General features: G+C 34.1%; 1 protein-coding gene across 1 annotated transcript; it reads right to left on the minus strand.

The window, feature by feature from the left end:
• Positions 1-92: 92 nt before the first annotated feature.
• LOC128986025 (cytochrome P450 4C1-like) lies at positions 93-18698 on the minus strand. The gene is made up of 13 exons (XM_054406106.1): positions 18639-18698; positions 8741-8953; positions 7771-7877; positions 6421-6511; positions 5358-5543; positions 5113-5182; positions 4551-4677; positions 3694-3787; positions 3272-3381; positions 2833-2901; positions 2095-2263; positions 1169-1348; positions 93-824 (listed from the first exon to the last, which is right to left on the minus strand). Exons 2-13 carry the CDS (start codon positions 8946-8948, stop codon positions 652-654), a joined length of 1584 nt encoding a protein of 527 aa, XP_054262081.1. The 5' UTR covers positions 8949-8953; positions 18639-18698; the 3' UTR covers positions 93-651.
• Positions 18699-19635: the final 937 nt, after the last annotated feature.

Genomic DNA, 19635 nt, shown 5'->3' on the forward strand with positions numbered 1-19635 from the left:
TACTTCAGGCAATAAATTTGCAATGTGGTTTTGTAGAAATCAAAGACAAAGAGGTGAATTACATAATTTAATTTATTTCATTTTGAGTCTTAGAATGTATAATACATATCAATCATAAATTACCTAATAATTAGATTTAACATGGTTAAATTATGTGTTTAGTAACAGTTGTGAAGTACACACTGTAGTTACAATACTCTGTTACTGAGACGGCTGACTTAATCTTATCAATAAATAAAACTTTTATTGTAATATTCTGTACTACATACAAATCTGTAAATTCAGATAGTGAAAAAAATCATCCAACACCATTAAACCATCTTTTTGCAAATAATTATTTTCACATCATAAATAATAATAAAAATTACTAAATCAACAACATAAAGCAACTAGAAAAATATGTACAGTATAAAAATAACATACACATCATGCAACGTCTATCACATCATCAAAATACTAAAAATAATACTAATTGTTACAATCAAAATTATCTAACCTAGAGACTTGGTCAACCGTAATGATAGAAAATCACATACAATGTCACAATGGATGATATACTCTGGAAACATGTAAAAATAAATTAATTTGATGCTCTACCAGAAAGTCTTGGAAGTATTTACAAATTTAACATTGTAACAGTTACAATGTTGATCACGTAAACTCTGATTTACGACGTTCAAGTCGAATCGGGAATCCATTCACACTTCTCATCAGCAAATCTATCTTTAATTTGATGTCTTCCATTTTAATATCTGTGAAGAGTTTGTAGCTTCTTAGAATGGCAGATATTGTAGTTTTCATGGACAGCATTGCGTATTTTGATCCTGGAAATGCAAAACAATCAAAATTTACTTTTTAAACAATATTTTATCCTTCAATAAAATTTAGCGTGAAACTTCGGCCATTAAAGTTTTTAGTAATTTATAAGAGCATGTAGAATTGGTTATTATTTTATTCATACTTCTATAAATTCAGACCTTTTGGGAAGTGTAGAGAAATTTAACAAAGAATTCTCAAAAAGTGCTAAGATAACAAACTAACTATTGTCAACCAGTGTGTTTGGGTGCACAAGACAAAAACCATTCCTGAATATTTTAACTTAATATTGTAGTTTATGAATTGAGGATTCGTAGTTTAGATCAATCTACGAAGCAAAAGTGTATCTTACCAATGCAGCCCCGTGGACCCCCACTGAAGGGAATGTAGGCGTAGCGATGTCTCGCAGCAACTGCCTCTGCCGTAAACCTTTCTGGGTCAAACTTTTCCGGGTCCGGGTACAAAGCTGTGTTCATGTGGGTGGAGAGTGGGGCGATCACTATGCTACAACCTTGTGGCAGTGTGTAGTTGGCTGAAAAGAGAAACAATCGACAGTTATAAACCTCTCCAGGTCTGGTAATAAGATACAGGCTAAACATTCAATAGTACACTTAAGTGGTGTCTAGCACTAGTGCTAGTGTCTAGGGAAAAGTCCAACACCACCCCTCTGTCCTCTTGTACTACAACGCTCATGGTGGAGGAAGGCCCTGTGCCCCTTACTTTTCTGTGATAGGTAAATGTGGTCCATTAATTAGATTGTGATACTTAATGTATGCTCAAGTATAGGAGTCATTTTTAAGTAACTTAAGATCTCAGCCATTACTGTTATTAACTGGGTGCACTCACAATTTTTGCCTGGAGTCAGATATTAAAGAATCATAGGAGTAAAGCTGGGAACACTTAAATACAAGATTTTGGAAAGAAAATCCTACTCATGTGATTGCTGATGTACCTAATCGTCTGACATTTACACTCAAACCGATTCTGTATTTATGTTCACCAATCAAGTAACTATATTCTGTTCACAAAATTTAAGGGAAGAAATCTATCCCCTCCACTTGAACCTACCTTCAAAACGATAAATCAACAGCTGAGATCTACCAAAACATCAATCAGCTGCTACGTATATATTAAACAAAACTAGTAGTGGGGGAACTTCCCCTCAAACCACCTACATTTTGTGAAACGAGTATAGTTAACGAATGACGATAATAAAGATTTTTTTACAACATGCTGATAATAGAGGTATGTTTTAAGGATTGTTTCAGAGTCACTCACTGATTTCAATGTCTTCGATGACCTTCCTCAGGAACAGAGGCCCCACTGGAAACCTTCGTAACGTTTCCTTGATCACCATCTCCATGTAGGTCATCTGGTTCAAGTCCTCCATTGTAACTCCTCGATCCGAGTCTCCAAAGATGTTGTAGACCTCCTCGTAAACTTTTTTCTGCAAACATACCTCTCGTTTATTACATACTGTACAATCTATAAATAATAAAAATAAACACCGTCTGACTATTTTAGGTGGGCCTGAAACCAACAAAGAGAGCTGTTTCAGCTAGAAAAAAAATCCCTTTTTTTAAGGACAGCTTGGTCCAGTTTACAGTACTTTATAGCATCCTTTGAATTTTACTTGGTTAGACGATTTTGGCAAAGGACAGAAATCAGTAATTAATTGGCATTAGCACATACTATTGGTGGCACGATTTAACTAAATTCATTTTCACTCTAAAATTGGTTCTAGCTTTAACATGGTAATGGAATTTTTACTGATTTCCTTGGTCATTAGTTTTGAATAATCAACAGAGCAACTGACTTTTTCGTAGGATCAAATCTATAACATTCTAATTACTACATGAGCATTATATAATCACTGGGCTAACCAGCTGTACTATAGTTCGGCCCCTTAGACAGCAACGTCCTCTAGCATTGGTTAGCATTAGCGCGCAGTTCGCTATCTAAGCGGCCAAACTATAGATATTAATATAATCAGTATATTTATTTTTTAATCCATACCTGAATGTCCTGATGCATAGCCAACATGAGCAAGCAGAAACAGTTTGTCAGCCCACTTGTTTCACTTCCCTGTAAAACATACAATATAATTAGATTATAATTAGTCAAGAATTTACCAATCAATCGTTTGAGATGGGGACCACCTAGGTGCATATTTTAACCGAAATATGAGTGAAGGATGAGTGTAGAATGGTGTGTGATGACCTGTGTAGCTTTGTTACTGACTAAGATCAGCTGTTTTAATAGCAAGGATCATTTATTCAAAGCCCAATTATCAGGAAAAGGTGGGTCCAGTTTCGAACCATAAAGTATTGAAATGACAGGAGAGAAACGGTTTATTTTTATAAAGGCAGCTGTTTCCCCCCCTCACCAACAGAAACAAGGACCAATAGTTTCAACATCCTTTAACTAAAGAATGATTAACTACACAGTTACTTACTCCAATCATCATAGTGACGACTTCGTCCCGTAAATCATCATCTGAGAAGTTAGTGCCACTGTCCTTCAGCTCCAGCAGAATGTCAAGAAAAACTCTCAATTTCTTCTCATCTAAAAATATTTCTGAATGAGTTTAATGCAAAATATATAAGTATAATCATTTTATTATTTGACGCTAATTGATTCCTAAATGGCTGAAATAATTTTTTGGTGACAGGTATTTGATATAACTTAAATATTTTATGTAAATATATGTATCATACTCTGAAACAAAAAGGTAAGTATTCAGCAAGTTGATTGTACCATTAAGCTGAATTAGTTGCAAGATAAGTAAATAACAAATAAGTAAAAATGCCGCTTGGAATGAAGTTTCATAATTTTGTCTCGTTCATTTGCGGCTTTAGAAGCAAGAACAATAATTACTTTTGTTTTCATCTGTATCAACTTGTTCACATTCTGGTTTGTTCATAGATTCTTCCTTCTTCTTGCGGAAAGCCTCCTTTTTCTGTTGAATTACCTGAAAAAGAAAAAAATACTTTTAATCTTTTTTCTTCCTAGACATAACATAAAGGTTCTCCACAGATCATATGCTCTTCTTTTGGAGCATAGGGCTTAAACTTTGTTACACATTTATAATTAATATTAAATATTATCAACCTCAAGACAGCAATGCACCCCTAGGTGAATGTTTTCAAATAAGCCAATTCAATGTGAGTTTAGAATGTAGATAATTGTTGTAAATTTGTTTACTGACTAAGATCAGCCTTTTTCAGGTATAACAATTAATTGATGAAAATTCCCTTCATCAAACACAGTTGGGCACGGTTTTGAACCATCAAAAAGCTACTTACAGAATCGAACCAGCTACCTATTGTAAGGTAAGCACCAACCACTCCGCTACCCAGCTTTTTCTCTCTTTCCCTTTTCTGAATGACGGTTAGCACTCTTGGATACAGTATGTTACTATGCTTTCAGATAAAAGCAGTGCCAATCCCAGATTTCTAATGCATTTTTCTTAAATTATAAGATCTTTTATGTCACATTAACCATCACATGAAAAAAACTAAGAGAAAAAATATAATTTCAGACTAGCACTCCGAGTGGCTTATTAAACTACACATGTTCTTTTTTAAGAAAACATTCACTACAGCTCTACCATCTGGTCCACATAGATGGAATAACAATTCCAGTGTCCATTTTTAAACAAGTTTTCATAAAAGCAATTGAAGATTTGATTTATTTGATATTTAATGTGATGGAACATGGTAGTGCAAACTCACAGAGTTAGGAAGGCCGTGCAGCTGTTTGTAGACATGTCGTAACTCCTCAGCGTAACTCACTCTGTTGAAGATAAAGTCTGGGTGAAGCCACATCTTGTAAATCCGCATGTAGTCCAGTTCAGAGGCTCTAGAACAAAATTCTTTGGTCTTTTATTGTTCATGTGTAAACTACAGAATTATTGACCGAGGTGTCTTTGATCATTGTTGGGCTTTCAATAATTGATACTTGCTAGAGCAACAGCTGATCGTAGTTAGTGACAATGCTGTCTTCGCATCATCCTTTTAACTCTCATCCCTCACTAAATATTTACCCTAAAATATTGGTACTCCTGGTGTGTCAGCAGTGTATAAATATTGTTTAATCTAATCTAATTTGACATGCCAAGAATGTATCAAGTCTTGAGCCTTAACTGCAGCAAAGTTTTTCGAGCGGGTTTTTTGTTATAATTTTATACCTTCATAAAAAATTAAGCAACCAAAAAATCTTGTCTTGAATAAACATCCTGATAAAACTGGACAAAATATCTGAACAGCACTAACTTAGAGAATAAATTTGACTAACCTTGGCAAAGCTCTTGCGAAGTCAGAATTGGGATCATCTTGAGCTTTGACATCCACTCCCATGGCTGTCTCTGAAATTGTGAAAATTATGAATTACAAATTAATAACACAACAATTACACCTGTATTACAAAACATTACTGATTAGGTCAGTTTAGGAATGTCATCTTCTCTAGCTTGGTGAATGCAATTCAGTTGTTTCTCACACTACAAGCCACATTATAGAACTGTGATATTCTCTACTCACGACATATGATGTCAAGTGTCGCAGGGCTCACAAAGTCCCACACGTCAAACATCCCGAGGTCCACCATCTTGGACATCTTCTCCACCAAGACACGGTTTTGGTCATTAAACACCGGGATGAACTGTTCCAACAGCCGCATGTTAAAGGCTGGAGTAATGGCTCTGCGATTGCGTTTCCATTTCTCAACTGTAAACAAAATTATAGTTAGGCATCACACAGGCTCAACTTGATTTTTATTGCGCCAGACTGTCAGAGGTTAAAATCTGTATAGCTGTAAAAGTGTATAGGGTTTTCAGATGATCATTGTAGACTACTGTAGTGAATTACAGGATCACATTATAAGGTTATATTGGAAAGACAAGTTGGTCAAAGGTCACCTAACAATATATGGTTGTCTCTTCAATCTATTCTGATGAAGTTCTATATTATTTAGAAGAAATATCGTGATAGGAGATCATTGTGTATAATTTAGCTCCAATACTTAAATATTTGAAAAAGGCAAGAAAAACTCTCTTCCTTTAAAAAACAATCCTTAGGATTACTAAGTTGTAATAACACGTTTTCCCCAATTCTCTATTCGAGCCTTTCCATACTGACAATTTTTAAGAGCTCCAAATTCAAAATTTTGACGGATCAATAATAAAAATCCCTAAACAGAATTACCAAAGGGTATGACCCCACTAGATATACAGATCATCTCATTCCACTCTACGCCCACTCTTCTTTCGTGTTCAGCTTAAAATACACAAAAAGATTGTGTGGTGTGTTAAATAATTGAATTGGATCAATAACTAGGCAAGTATTAAGTTAACAAAAGTTAAAAAAATATTTATGGACAAAATTATTTCAACAATGACAATCATACAGAATAAGTATTTTTCTATGTTAGTGCTATTGGTGCTATTAACTCAATCTACACCTCCTCTTCACTAGGACATAAATAGAAGGTTTTAATGATAAAGACACTGCAACTAGTCTTGGTAAACTCTCTGAAGGCTACGTCTGCAATAAATTAATTTTCTGCTCTAACAATAATAATATGTTACAATACAAAATAACTTACCTGGAGCTGAGAATAGTCCAGTGCCTACAGTGTTCCTGAAGAATCTGTACAAAGGGTCTTTGGCCAGAGTTTTAGAACTGTTCAACACAATCTAAAAAAAATCCCCAGAGAATTGTTAACGTCAATTAATATTTTAAATTCATCAACAAAAGTATAACAATTTATAAAAATATGCTATAGAACAAATAACTCTTTTAAACAGGGTTATAATTTATCAGTGGAGGGGATGGGTAAGGTTTGCAATGTATTTTTCCTACCACTGCATGGAAACTATCACATTTCCACACCTGTAAATAGTACGCAAAATAGCTCTTTTCCTTTTTCGCTCAAGAATGGAATGGACAATTCTCGATCTTTAATCAGCTGATTTCACAGTTAGCGTTTCTACACTAACCACCGTCGCGATCAGGTACATAACAACCGGTAAGCAAATAAAATAGGCCTAACCTAAAAACAAACGCACGCATAATCTTTTTTTAAATGACTTATTTATACATCTACAGTGCAACTAAAAAGTTAATCAATATAAGTTATGAAAGTAAGTTGTTGATAGTTCAAAACTACATCCAGATCCTCAATAAGGCTTTGAATAAAACGGTTCTGGATAAGGAAACGATCTGGTAGTCGATGACGATACACAATTTAAGGCAGCTCAATTCATTCTACACTCTTCCTTCACTCATAATCGGGTTTCAATACACCCCCATCTCAATTGGTAATATTATAAAAATTCTCAACTAATAAATCCGCATAAAAAATTCCAATATATTAGCTAATAAATTATTATAAAAATGCATTGTTTAGTTTATATTTAGTACATAAGAGGTTAACTGTAAGAAAGGACCATATGGCCCTAATGTTCGCCTCAATAACAAAGTATTTTCATTCATTCATAAAACGTTTGATCATGTAAAAGAAAACTAATCAATGATGCTACAATAGTAAAAATATCTTCAAAAAATGAATCTGCATGGTGGAAAAACAAACGGTAGCAGAGCATTAAGTGCAATTGCCATAACAAGGATTACAATCGTGTGAACGAAGAGGTTAAACCTTCCGACATGAGATCCATTGTCAATTCTCTCACGTCAGTTTCAACATCCGGTTTTAATTTGTAGTTTTGCCAGAGTTAAAGATTCCGACACGAGGAGGATACCGTTTAAACAGAGCCTACAGACAAGCTTTCGTCTGCTAAAGACTTGACTTCACTGTTATGTTAAAGTTAATTTGTGTTCCAGTTCAATTTTAGTGTTAAAATAAGGGAGAAGAAACCTATGACAGATATTTTATAAAATAAACATTCATTACATCTAATTATTAATCTAGAACCATTGACAAGCTAGAACTTACCTGAAGATCGTCTGGTTTGCTGATGACGACAAACAGAATCGGTCCAATCCATATACGAAAAGGAGACTCGAATTTCCTGGTCAGTGTCACTACTTTATTCATGACATCTGAAATGAGAATAAATTTTAATTTAAATTTGACAAGGTAAAGCTCCGCACAATAGGTATTAAATTTGGCATGATTATGGATCAGCTAAAAAATATTAAGGTAGTGGGGTTTTGTCCGGTATATTTTTAATTAAAATATATATTTATATAATCAAGTAGAAGATCAAACGTGAGAAGATAAAAGTACTATAAGAAATTTATCCTCAAATAAGAGAAATGCCTATCAACGCACTAAAACCTCCTCAACATGAAACACCCCCCAAAACGGTTATACCCCCTCCAGGAGGTGAACATGGAAGTAGGTAGAGGGGGTGATGGAGGCGGAGACGAATAGAAGTAGGTGGATGTAGATAAGCAGATAGAGATCGAGGTGGATATGGAGGTAGGTAGAGGTGGTGATGGAGTTAGGTAGAGGTGGTGATGGAGGTGGAGATATATGGAAGTAGGTAGGGGTAGGGAAGGAGACGGAGATACAGATGGAGGTGAATATGGGGGTAGGTAGAGGTGACGATGGAGGTGGAGATATATAGAAGTAGGTGGAGGTAGATCAGGAGATGGAGGTAGAGAAGGAGGTGGAGATAGAGAAGGAGATGGAGGTAGAGAAGGAGGTGAAGGTGTAGATAAAGATGGAGGTAGGTAGAGGTGACGATGGAGGTGGATATATAGAAGGAGGTGGAGGTAGAGAAGGAGATGGAGATAGAGAAGAAGATGGAGATAGAGAAGAAGATGGAGATAGAGATGGAGGTGAATATTGAGATAGGTAGAGGTGGAGATAAAGATGGAGGTGAATATTGAGGTAGGTAGAGGTGGAGATTGAAATGGAAATGGAGATGGGAGGTGAAGGTAGACTTCCCCCAACTCACCCTCTGGATCTCCCACGAACTCCAGACCGTTGCCGATGATAGGCAGAGCAGGAGGCCCAGGGAGCTGAGAGCCTAGCTTCTCCAACCTCCGTCGCTTCCACTTGAACATGGCGAGGTAGGCGAGGCTGCAGAACACAGCCAACATTGTGAGAGAGCTAGCCACTCCAGCTGGGGCTGCCTTCGCAGTCGGGACTTGGTAACTCTCCATACTGCCTGGGAACAACAACTGAGTTAAGCAATGATAAGACTATCTAGATATTTGGTTTACTTTCCTCCAATTGGGTCTAGCAAATACATTCGTGTGGGATTTTTGTGGTCAGGTCAAGTGAAAAATAATACCAAATTGGGATTGTAATAGTTATTGACTTGTAAAGCTTTCTTCTTGCTAAACACTAACATTTTTCCCGTTCTGGGAACATGTACCGGTGCACCAGTCAGTGTTCCCAGAACGCGCTCATTCTAATTGACGAATTACCGCCATCAGTGACTACCAAAAAAAAGTTCCTACAAATTCCCGTGAGATACGTCATTAAGTGACGAGAGCAGATAAGACCCAATACACAAGAAGACGTGAAAACTCAAGAGCGAAGACAGTTTTTAGTTCAAGTTTTATGATGTCGTCAACACTCTAAAAATATCGTATTTTTAGTATTTGTATGAAAAAGTTATAATACTATAGTTGAACATTTTGCTGCTAACCTACACAACATAATTTTAATTTTCCATACTACATAAATATGGAAACTACAGTATTATAACTTTTTCATACAAACACAGCACAATTTTCAAAATCCTAGGAAATAATGTGACAAGCAATCCCAGATACTGTATTACTTTCAATTTAATCCTAGACGGGAATGCTTTACTGAGAGGGTTCATACATATTTACAGTGAATCAAATTTACTGTACCTATGTGGTTGACATAACGTTTGTAAATTACGTTATAACCCTGATGCTGTTTCTAACGCCAAGCTGGAACCTTATGTGATAGGTTAAGATAAGTCAATTCATTCTACAACTGGTCCAAAATAGACCTTAATTATTTTTTTCAATGAATTGATCTCGTTACCTTCGGATTTAAAGGCGAAATTCATAATGCTTGATTAGAGCATTATGCATCTAACATCAAAACCCTAAATGTTCCCATCCTCATTCATTTCCAGATAAACATAAGCCAGTATTTTTTTTCTTAATGATTCATTTGAGGAGGTTATGCAAATGGGTCAACATTCCAACAATCAAGTTCCATATCCTTTGTTCCACTGCCCGTTTTCCTTGTCTAGTGGCGGGTCCGAGTCCGCCGGTCCGTGTAGCAAGTGTCGTTCAAGTTCCTGCTCCACGACCATGACAACCTACCTAGCGTTGGTCCTGATTATAATTTTCATCGACCAGTTCCTTTGTACCCAGATACTTTATTTGGCTGCCAACCCGTTTCAAGGGTATATGCGTTTGTTATGTAACAATAAAATCTCACGTTTTAAACTTATTAATAGAGTAGACCTTTATAGAAACTAGAAACCTTGAATTGTATACGATTTTGACAACTTATACAAGTAATTACATCAATATTTATAATTGCAATGTTACATGTCAATGATAGCCTATTCATTACATTCATCCGTTTTAGTTATATAATTTTCCTTCTTTTATTGTACCAAAATTTGCCATTTAGCCTATCTATATATTATTAATAGGCAAGCATGTTTCTTTAAAACCTTTTTTATCAGTTCGTGTGCATCGCAGGGAAAATCTACGCATACTGTTAGAAATATATTTTCCTGTCGATGTGCAGAACCCCTTTATAAATTAGAATAGGCTCAGAATAAGCACATAAAATGAATTTTAAATAAAAAAAATTAACATGGGCCTTATGGGTTGCTATGCTGGTGACGAAATAACAGCAAAATATAAACAGAAAATCAAACCAAATGGAAGAAATTACTATTACATGTTTTATTTACAGCGTAGGGGGAAAATTCATAAAAAATAAACGGTATGGTACAATTAATTGTGATTTGTCTTCCTATAATCAATGAGGGGTGTGTTTCAATAATTTTTGCAGTAGATATAGAACCGTGCTATTATCCTCTGTATTCTCATCCCGTTGCAAAGCACGGGCAGAGCAAACTAGTTATAATAAATTGTCAGAAAATGTATAGTGAATTTAAATTATATTATCCTTTAATCACCCCTCAGAAACCATCATCTTTTTGTGAACAATAAGGCTTTTTTGTTTCAAGATTTACCCCCACATATTATATACCAAAATTTTCCTCTAGGTGTGTAGATGTGCAAACTGGTTTTAGATCTTCGTAATATATCTGTTTAAGCGCGTGGGCTGCCTTCAAACCTTCAGAGTTACTTCCATAAGGATAACATTGTGATTGATTTGAATGATAAATACATTCTGAAGCAGGTGTCAATACATTTGTTTTCCATCAAAAATAAATCCCAGCTGTTTTGTTTGGTTTTGACATGTAGTTTGCAATTTGCATGTTTTTAAAAATACTTAGAAAGCCGGCAAAGGACACGGCGGGAAAAAGTCTTACATTTTATTTTCGTCATGCCAAGGACGAGGCGACAAAAAAATTGCCTGTCGGACACGGCGAGACAACATACGGCTAGAAATAAGGCAAAAAAGGCCAAGGTTGCAAAAAGGCACCGTGCACTTACAAAATTGACTGACAAATATGGGAATTCACCAGCATCCACTTGGCGAGATGGCATTAAAATGTCAGAAATGTGGTGCACTACATTTCAAAGAAGAACAAAGAGGAAATTGTTAAAGCTCTACTTTTCAGCAAATATTCAATCGATTTAAACAACAATCAAACGTATTAATAGATAAAAAAAAGATACCTCAGCTAAACACTCTATAGTTAGTGTAGCCGAAATAGTAAACATCCTACTCAGAAGCTATTGACCGAATATGATATTCAGTATAAATATAATATGCGCTATTCATCTAGTAAAGCTTGTTATTGTAACAACCGGTTTGGAAATATAACACAATTAGTTCAACCATTGATGTATTTAGTCAAAGGTTAAACACACTTATTTGAATTGAATTTTATACTATGGATTTGTGTTAGTTCCCAAAGTGATAGATTTTAAATGTTGGTTACTCTAATCATTATCAGGCCCTGAAGGTGAACAATCCATTTTAAAATCATATACTGCATAATATCTTGAATATAGCCGTTAAATTAAGTTAGGACAAAATAAAATATAATTTCTGATTCATAGCTTAACTAACTGTCTTTTATGCGCATAACCCAAAAGTCTCATCTTGATTCTTTGTACCACATACGTACTATCATTATTATCATTGACTATATGTTTATATAGTCAATGGTATTATCTCTTAACGTGTAACGCTTGTTGTGATTTGCTTTATAAAAAAGACAAAACTTATCAACATACAAGTTTACTTTCAGCCTCACAGGAGTTTTTAACCGTTTCCAAGCGAAATGTAAACATAAGATAACATTCTCGATACCGGCGCGTACGGGGAATGTTCTCTTTTACGCCAACCTTTTTTACTTCCGCCTAGACATCCATAAATAGAGCATGTGATCGTTGAAATATGGCAAGAATCCTCTCAAGTTTTCATGTATGTGTTTGAATGAATTAATACACAAATCTGATTTGTAATTCTTGAATCCCGATGTACAATGATTGGAAGGCAAATAAATCAATTAATCAGTTGGATCTTATGAACACAAATAACTAAAATAAATACCCCCGCCGCAGCAAACCTGCAGACTAAGCGAATTTCCATTTCCCTGAATGGATTTACACTAAAATGTCTCCTTAAAAATATCACATTTATTCCCTATTTAAATAGAATCAGTTTAAAACATACTTAGGTTTGCTGCAACAGGGAGGGTAAAAGTGTTTTTTATGTAAAATGTTAATAGTTAGTAAGAAATAAAAACATTTTCCAAATTTTGGCAAAATATGTTTATAAACAAGCAAACTACAACAGTTTACTTATTCTCCATAAGAATAACATGGGAATTTTAAATTTACAATTTTTTGGAATTTTCTCCGTAACCATTAGGCGCATTATAACGCTTCAATATACTAAATTATTTGTTTTTTTAAGCTCTACAAAATAGTTTTGAAAGAAATTGCAAAATTTTTTGTTTTTTGGGTCAAAAATGGGAAAAACCCATTTTTACCCCATAAAAGCCCCCATAAACCCCCATTCCCATGGTCCGATCATGCTGGTTCGCGAACTCGTTCGAATAAACGTAGGTTTATACGTTTGTACCAAATTTCATCAAAATCGGATCATTTTTGCTCGAGTTATCGCGCTAACGGACACATATATATATATATATATATATATATATAAATATATATATATATATATGAATTTGAACGGATGGTGTTTTTGACCTCTAGGGACCTCAAAACGAAAAAAAAAATCGGTCCCGGGTCCAGGTCTTACCGTGAGTACTACGGTAATAGCTTATTCCCTATATGGGAAATTCGCTAAAAATACATTTTTTGAGCATCACCACCGACGACATTTGAACAGATCGGGTTTCCCTGGCCGATAAGTACCGTCAATGCCATCGATTAAGTCCACGATAAATACTTGCAAGTAGCCTAGATAGGTAGTAAGTTGTGTCCCTAGTAGGCCTAGTTGTAGTTTTACCATATAGCTGGCCAGGTTTTCAACAATTTTACAATGAAAATCCTCAATAATTGTAGAACATAAATGCGTATTTGTCATTTAATGATTTCCGATTTATCAGGATTTTTAGCTAAATGGATTAAACGATCGATCAATGCATTTGTTTATAAACAAAAATAAGAAAGTATGATTATGCTCATAACGTTGATTTGCTGAAATGATTAATTTAATTATTCTAATTACCAAAGTTGGTATATGCTATTTACCAATTGATTGCTGTGCGAGTCGGTAGCGCGATTGTCGAATCAAAGTACAGTAGGTAGCAATGTTTTTTGGGTTAGTGGTTATTCCTCATTGTCACCACTTAAAAAACATCAGTCCAGTTCAATCTTGCTCTGTACCGACTCGGTGGCTAACCCCTTGCTTGTTGACACGTTCCATTTCTACTAATGTAATGCACTAATGTAATTTAATGTACTAATGTAATGTAATGTACTAATGTAATGATCAAAGGACCCAAGATCAGGCCCGAGGCTAATTTGTACGTAGGGCGAATTCAAGGTTTTCAGGAAACTGTAAAATATCAAGAAGAAGCTTATCCAAATCATCATAACATTTCGAAAATTGCACTTATTTTTGTATGTAGATAGTCTATATATGTTTTGTTTATCTATGATAAAGGATAAGGTAACATTTTGCATGATTGACGTCGGTCTCCATTGAACAACAAACTTTACTACGGAAGTCTCGTAGGAACTAATAGACCTATTAACCGTCCTATTAGACTTTTACGCTCTAGGCTTCATGTTGCTGAAATGTTGACTGGATCATGCCAGAGTATAGCTTAAGGGTAGACAGGCATCTTTCACGAGACTTTAATATCTTGTCAAATGTGCCATTTAGTAACAGGGGTCACTTAACGCTTGATTACTTCTTATGGCATGTGCTTCTAAACCCTATTTTTAACTCAATGTAGGCTTAAAACATTTTTTCTTTGTTAAAAGCACTTACTACTGGTTGTGGGGTTATTTAATATTTTAGATGAACGTGATAAAATTCCCTGATTGATTAAATATATTCCCATTTATTATTAGCAATGACAAACATAGCAAATAACGAAACAAATCCAGTGTAAAACCATGACGTTACTATAACATGCTACTTGGAACTGTGAATTTAATAAACTGGAAAACTCAACCAATCTATAGAAGGGATGTGTAAATACTCACTACAAAAAAATGTTATAATATTTTTAGTGGTATACTAGCTGTACCCGCGGGCTTTGCCCCGCCTAACTTCATAAGTATTCGCATGGCTCAATCACGTCCTGTTTGAAGTTCGTTCGCTACGCTCACTCACCTTCGGGTTGGAAATCGTTCGCTGCGTTCACTTGTTTTCAGGTTAGCTCGTTCGCTACGCTTACTCGCCTCCAGGTTGATGTTCGTTCGCTACGCTCACTCACCTTTTGGTTGCAAATTAGCTATTGTCATACATTTAAAAAAGTCATCCCTTTTATTGTTTATAATCCAGTACTTTTATAAAGGTTTTTATGTTTTAATATTTAACATTGGAGAATTTAAACGTTGTTAAGTGCACAGGTGTGCTGCGATTGGGGTTTAATACATTTGGACTTATTCAAAAGTAAAATAGTTTTCTGTGCTGCAATCTGTAGAAACACTGTGGCACTATTTCAAATCATGACTAATGCTAATACACAACATGGTACAACACAGTTTGTAAAAGTAAACATCTGCTTTTAAATTATATTTATTTGTAAACATTCTAGATCAAAAAGTCTGACATTGGCCCACTTAAAACCCTCTGGGGCAGAGCCCTTTTGACGGATCTGCACCAAACTTCACTCGAACCATCCTTGAAAGATGCTTAATAATGCCTGAAAGTTTCATTACAATCTGTCGAGCGGTTTCGGAGTCCGTAACGTATATACACATATATATACATACATAGTTCCTCTTTTATAGATATAGATAGATGTATAATAATAATAAGCCTAAGAAAACAATTGTATAATAATTAATAATTTAAGATGATGTAGCCATTTAGGATCATCTAAGCGAAGCAGTTCTGTGGTAGCAATTATTAACATTATTTTTGATTTTTAGTTAAATTGTTAATACGCTATATGAAACTTTGTGAACCATAAGGATTTTTTGTTATAAGATTTAACCCCACATATTATACAAAAAAATGTTCGTCTAGGTTTGTAGATTTGCAAACTGACCTTACATTTTTGAAAAAGTCCCTTGGGCTCTGTCCCAGGATAATTAGTAATATATAATAATAAAGTTACCATGTTATACTATGAAGAACATATTTGTTTACGTTATGATCAACTGGATAATTTAATTGCTGTTAATTTAGTTGCAATTTAAGGAAATGTGTGCTACAAACATTTAATGGCTAGGTTGAAATTGAATATTTACTTTTGAATTTGGGTAAATACCACTATGGAAGAAAAAAGCGAGAATGCCTGGACAATTTGATATACTAAAAAGATAACTGAAACAACACTGTGCTGCATTTCTTGAGCAATCATTGAAATAACCGATTTGTTAACTATGGATCCATAGGAAAGTCATAGAGCACCACCAATTAGAAAAAATAGAATTAATGTTTTATTTTTAGAATTTATAATCGTTTTTATGGACAACCTAATGCATCTATGAGTGGGAAACATTTGTAGAACACTAAAAACAAGATCATCTTTAGAAAAATTATAAGATATTTACAAGAATTGTTGATTATATCGAACTGTTATGCACATCGTGAGTATTTTCATAACCTTTGATGCGACTCTTTAAAAGTCATTGGAAATTATGACTGTTATTCGTTTTAAAATAACGCTGTAATATCTCGCAGTTGCTCGAATTCGAGCAACAGATACACTATATTCTTATTTTATGCACGAATATAAATAACATTTGAAAATACACATATTTATATCATAACTATTTATTGAAGTAAAATTGCATGATGCGTGTTTTTTCAATTAGTAGGTTTATTGATGTTGAACAAACAAGCTGTCTCGTATGTTCGATAATGGCTTCATTTCAACTCCGAATAGAACTGTACAATCACTCACTATATTTAGGATAAAAATAAGTAGCATTTAAAATAGCTACAGACTAAATAAAAATTACTGTAATAGAGTACATTAAATCTACTTTATTTTTTAAATTAAATTAGTCTATTGATAAAGGAATAGTTATTGTACTAACTTATGCGATGTATCTCGATTATGAACACAAATAAATGACAATGGTGTTAACAAGTAGGTAAATGACGATATGATATCAATGCTTTTCACCTAAAAAATACTCGGCCTGTAAATATAACCGGTAACTTTAACCTATGCATATAACGAACTATAGCCTATGCAATATACATACATATAACTATAACCCTAGATAAAAACATAGTCCCTTAGTATATTTCCCATCCTTATGGAACAGCTGAAGCCAATTTTATTCTTAGTTCTGTCCGGTTTTCTGTAGATGTCGTGTTTTGTTTACAATTTGTTTCTTGTTATTTCAGCAATTTAAAACCTCGTTTAAACAAATAAAACTATCTAATCATAAACAATAACTCATCCACTAGCTATATAACCACAGTGAGGCACAAATAGCCTAATGAGAAACTAACCCTAAAATAATAGAAACAAATTGTAAACAAAATACGACATCTACAGAAAACCGGACAGAACTAACCGGATAAAATTAGTTTCAGCTGTTCTATAAGGATGGGAAATCTACTAAGGGACTATGTTTTATCTATGCTATAACCTATAAGCGCACAGTATAGCACTAATAATCCTATCATTTTATAATCATTTGATCAGTAAAAAAAATAGTTCTTAATGTTTTTTAACGATTGATAAATCAGTTCATGGATGACTTTGGATAGAAACAATGGCTATAAACAGAATAGGCTTCCCATTTGAAACCTAAAATTTGAAGCTTAAAAATTTGAAGCCAAGAAAATATATGAAGTTCAGGACCATCCCACCAGAGTTTACTAATGTATTAGGTTAAATCATTGACAGCATTGACTATTGGATACAGAGGTATTAATAGTCAAAACTCTATTAGTCAAAGGTTAAAAATTAATAACTTAAATTTAATGCAGTATTATAGCAAACAGCTGATTAATTTATCACTTGACATAGAATATTGTTATCAGTTGGTGGTAACCATCTCAACAGATTGCACCACCTTTTTTTTGCTTCAAATTTTTACATTACATGGGAACTCTATTGATAGAAACCTACATTTGGATTGGTAAACTATTCATATAGCTAAAGAGCTTGCTGATTGAAAACCAATTATATAAAAAAGAGGACGTTACATTTTAAGTACATTTAAGTACATTTTAGTACGGTATATTTAAATTGATTTAAATAATTTACATTTCTGGTATTCATTTAATATGATTTACGATGGTATCGCTTTTTCATGTTTGTTTAAAACACAAGATTAGGAGGGAAGTTCTTACTCACATTGCTGTAGTTTAGTACACGTAGGTCAAGTCGAGTTTTCAATTTGCATACAAACAATAAATGTAAGTTATTTTTAGGGATGTTAAGTTTACATAATAAGAATTAGTTTAATTTTTTTAGTTACATGATACCATTACTAATAAATAATTAATAGTCTAAGAGTGTACACAACATCTTTCCCAATGTAATAATGTTTAATTATTTTAATGTTCTTAACAAAAACATGATAATTTAAAAGAGCAAATTTTGCATTGTAAAATGGAGTTGTTTACATATACAGTACGTAAAATTATGCAAACTACATATATTTACGCGAATGTTTCAACAACTTAACAATTTTCTCCATTTACTGTGCTATAATTAGCAATGCACTAACAACTAAATTATTTAAAAAATTAAAAATCTCTAAATAAAAACAGACGTATAAAAGAAAAAAATACTTCAAAATCTGAGCAATATTCCCCATTAAATTATGTAGATGTTGACGACTAGGTGTTACAGATTAAAAACTCTCAAGGTAAAAAACAAATTTGCAATATAATAACTGTGCAATATTAAAAATTTAATTATAAAAGTATAAAACATGAGCCTATTTAAAAAATTAAAAAGTGTGAAAGAATTCTTAAAAAAAATGTATTCTTAATTTACAATTCATGGAAATTCAATTAATTTAACATAATTAATCCTAGTTATTAAGGAGTTCAAAAATTAAAAAACAAAATATTATAATGATTACCTGCACAATCTGTCTGTGGACCAATGTGTCGACAGCGTGTCCCGTAGTATAGAACTCTGGTGACTGAGAGGCTAGGGAGGTTGTGCGGTATCAAGACCTGTGCGACCTTGAAATTGCCTTGTCGGGGCGTGAGACCGCGCAGGCCCCTCTTATCACAGCCGGGGGCACACTTCGCGCCATATCGCTGTATTTTGGCGGGCAGGGATGATCAGCTGATTACTGGGTAAAGTTTTGTCACGATTCCCCAGTGAAAGTGTTTACGTTTTGGGTTGGGACTATTTTTCACTGAATTATATTTTAGTTTTTTTTTGTGCTGTAATAGTTATGTGTGAGTTATTTGGTGTTAACGTAAAAATTGGGGGTACTGTTAAAAAGAAGGATACTATTAACATGTCCCCTATGCAAATGAAGGGGATGCCTAACCCAGAGATTTGTATAGGGCAAAGTTTTGGTGGTGGTCCTCTTCTTGAAAAGACTCGGCAGTAAACCTTTGTCTATGGCTGGTGGAATTGGCTGAAATAAGAGACAAATAGTGAATAGAGAGTTTCTATACGTCGACTAGACAGAATTAACCAAAAATTGTCTTTAGCTTAAACATTTTCTCAAGAGTAGAACTATAGCATCGTCAAATGGATGATTCTTTTACCTTTCACTTGTACCTGCTTAGGAAGAGAACATGTCATGATTTTATTTTCATTTATGAAATTGACTGTGAATAAATCGTTGTAACGTTGACAGTGTTTGCAACGTTGATAATGTGTTTTGTAGAAAGTAATTAATTTAGGTTTTTGTTATGTTTTATAAGATTTTTAAGTTAAGTCAACGGATATTTACAGAACACTTGTTAGAGAACTTGTCAATCAAAAATCCTTCTAGGGGTACTTTGGTATTGTACCAACCACACCGATAAATCGACTTCTAAATAAGATTTTAACTAGTTTAAATAAGAAAATTTTCCTAACCTAACCTAGCCTAATCGAACCTAACCAAAAACATA

The sequence above is a fragment of the Macrosteles quadrilineatus genome, unplaced genomic scaffold (assembly GCF_028750875.1).
Source record: "Macrosteles quadrilineatus isolate MER2022 unplaced genomic scaffold, UCM_ALF_1.0 Scaffold_2__2_contigs__length_208266976, whole genome shotgun sequence".
Lineage (NCBI taxonomy): Eukaryota > Metazoa > Arthropoda > Insecta > Hemiptera > Cicadellidae > Macrosteles > Macrosteles quadrilineatus.

Excerpts from the sequence above, each read along its gene's own strand:
- LOC128986025 (XM_054406106.1), bottom strand. The coding sequence starts at position 8,948 with ATGGAGAGTTACCAAGTCCCGACTGCGAAGGCAGCCCCAGCTGGAGTG. Across the intron at positions 5,183-5,357 it reads GACACTTGACATCATATGTC|AGACAGCCATGGGAGTGGAT; the intron begins GTGAGTAGAGAA and ends TCACAATTTCAG. Across the intron at positions 2,902-3,271 it reads TCGTCACTATGATGATTGGA|GGAAGTGAAACAAGTGGGCT; the intron begins GTAAGTAACTGT and ends TATGTTTTACAG.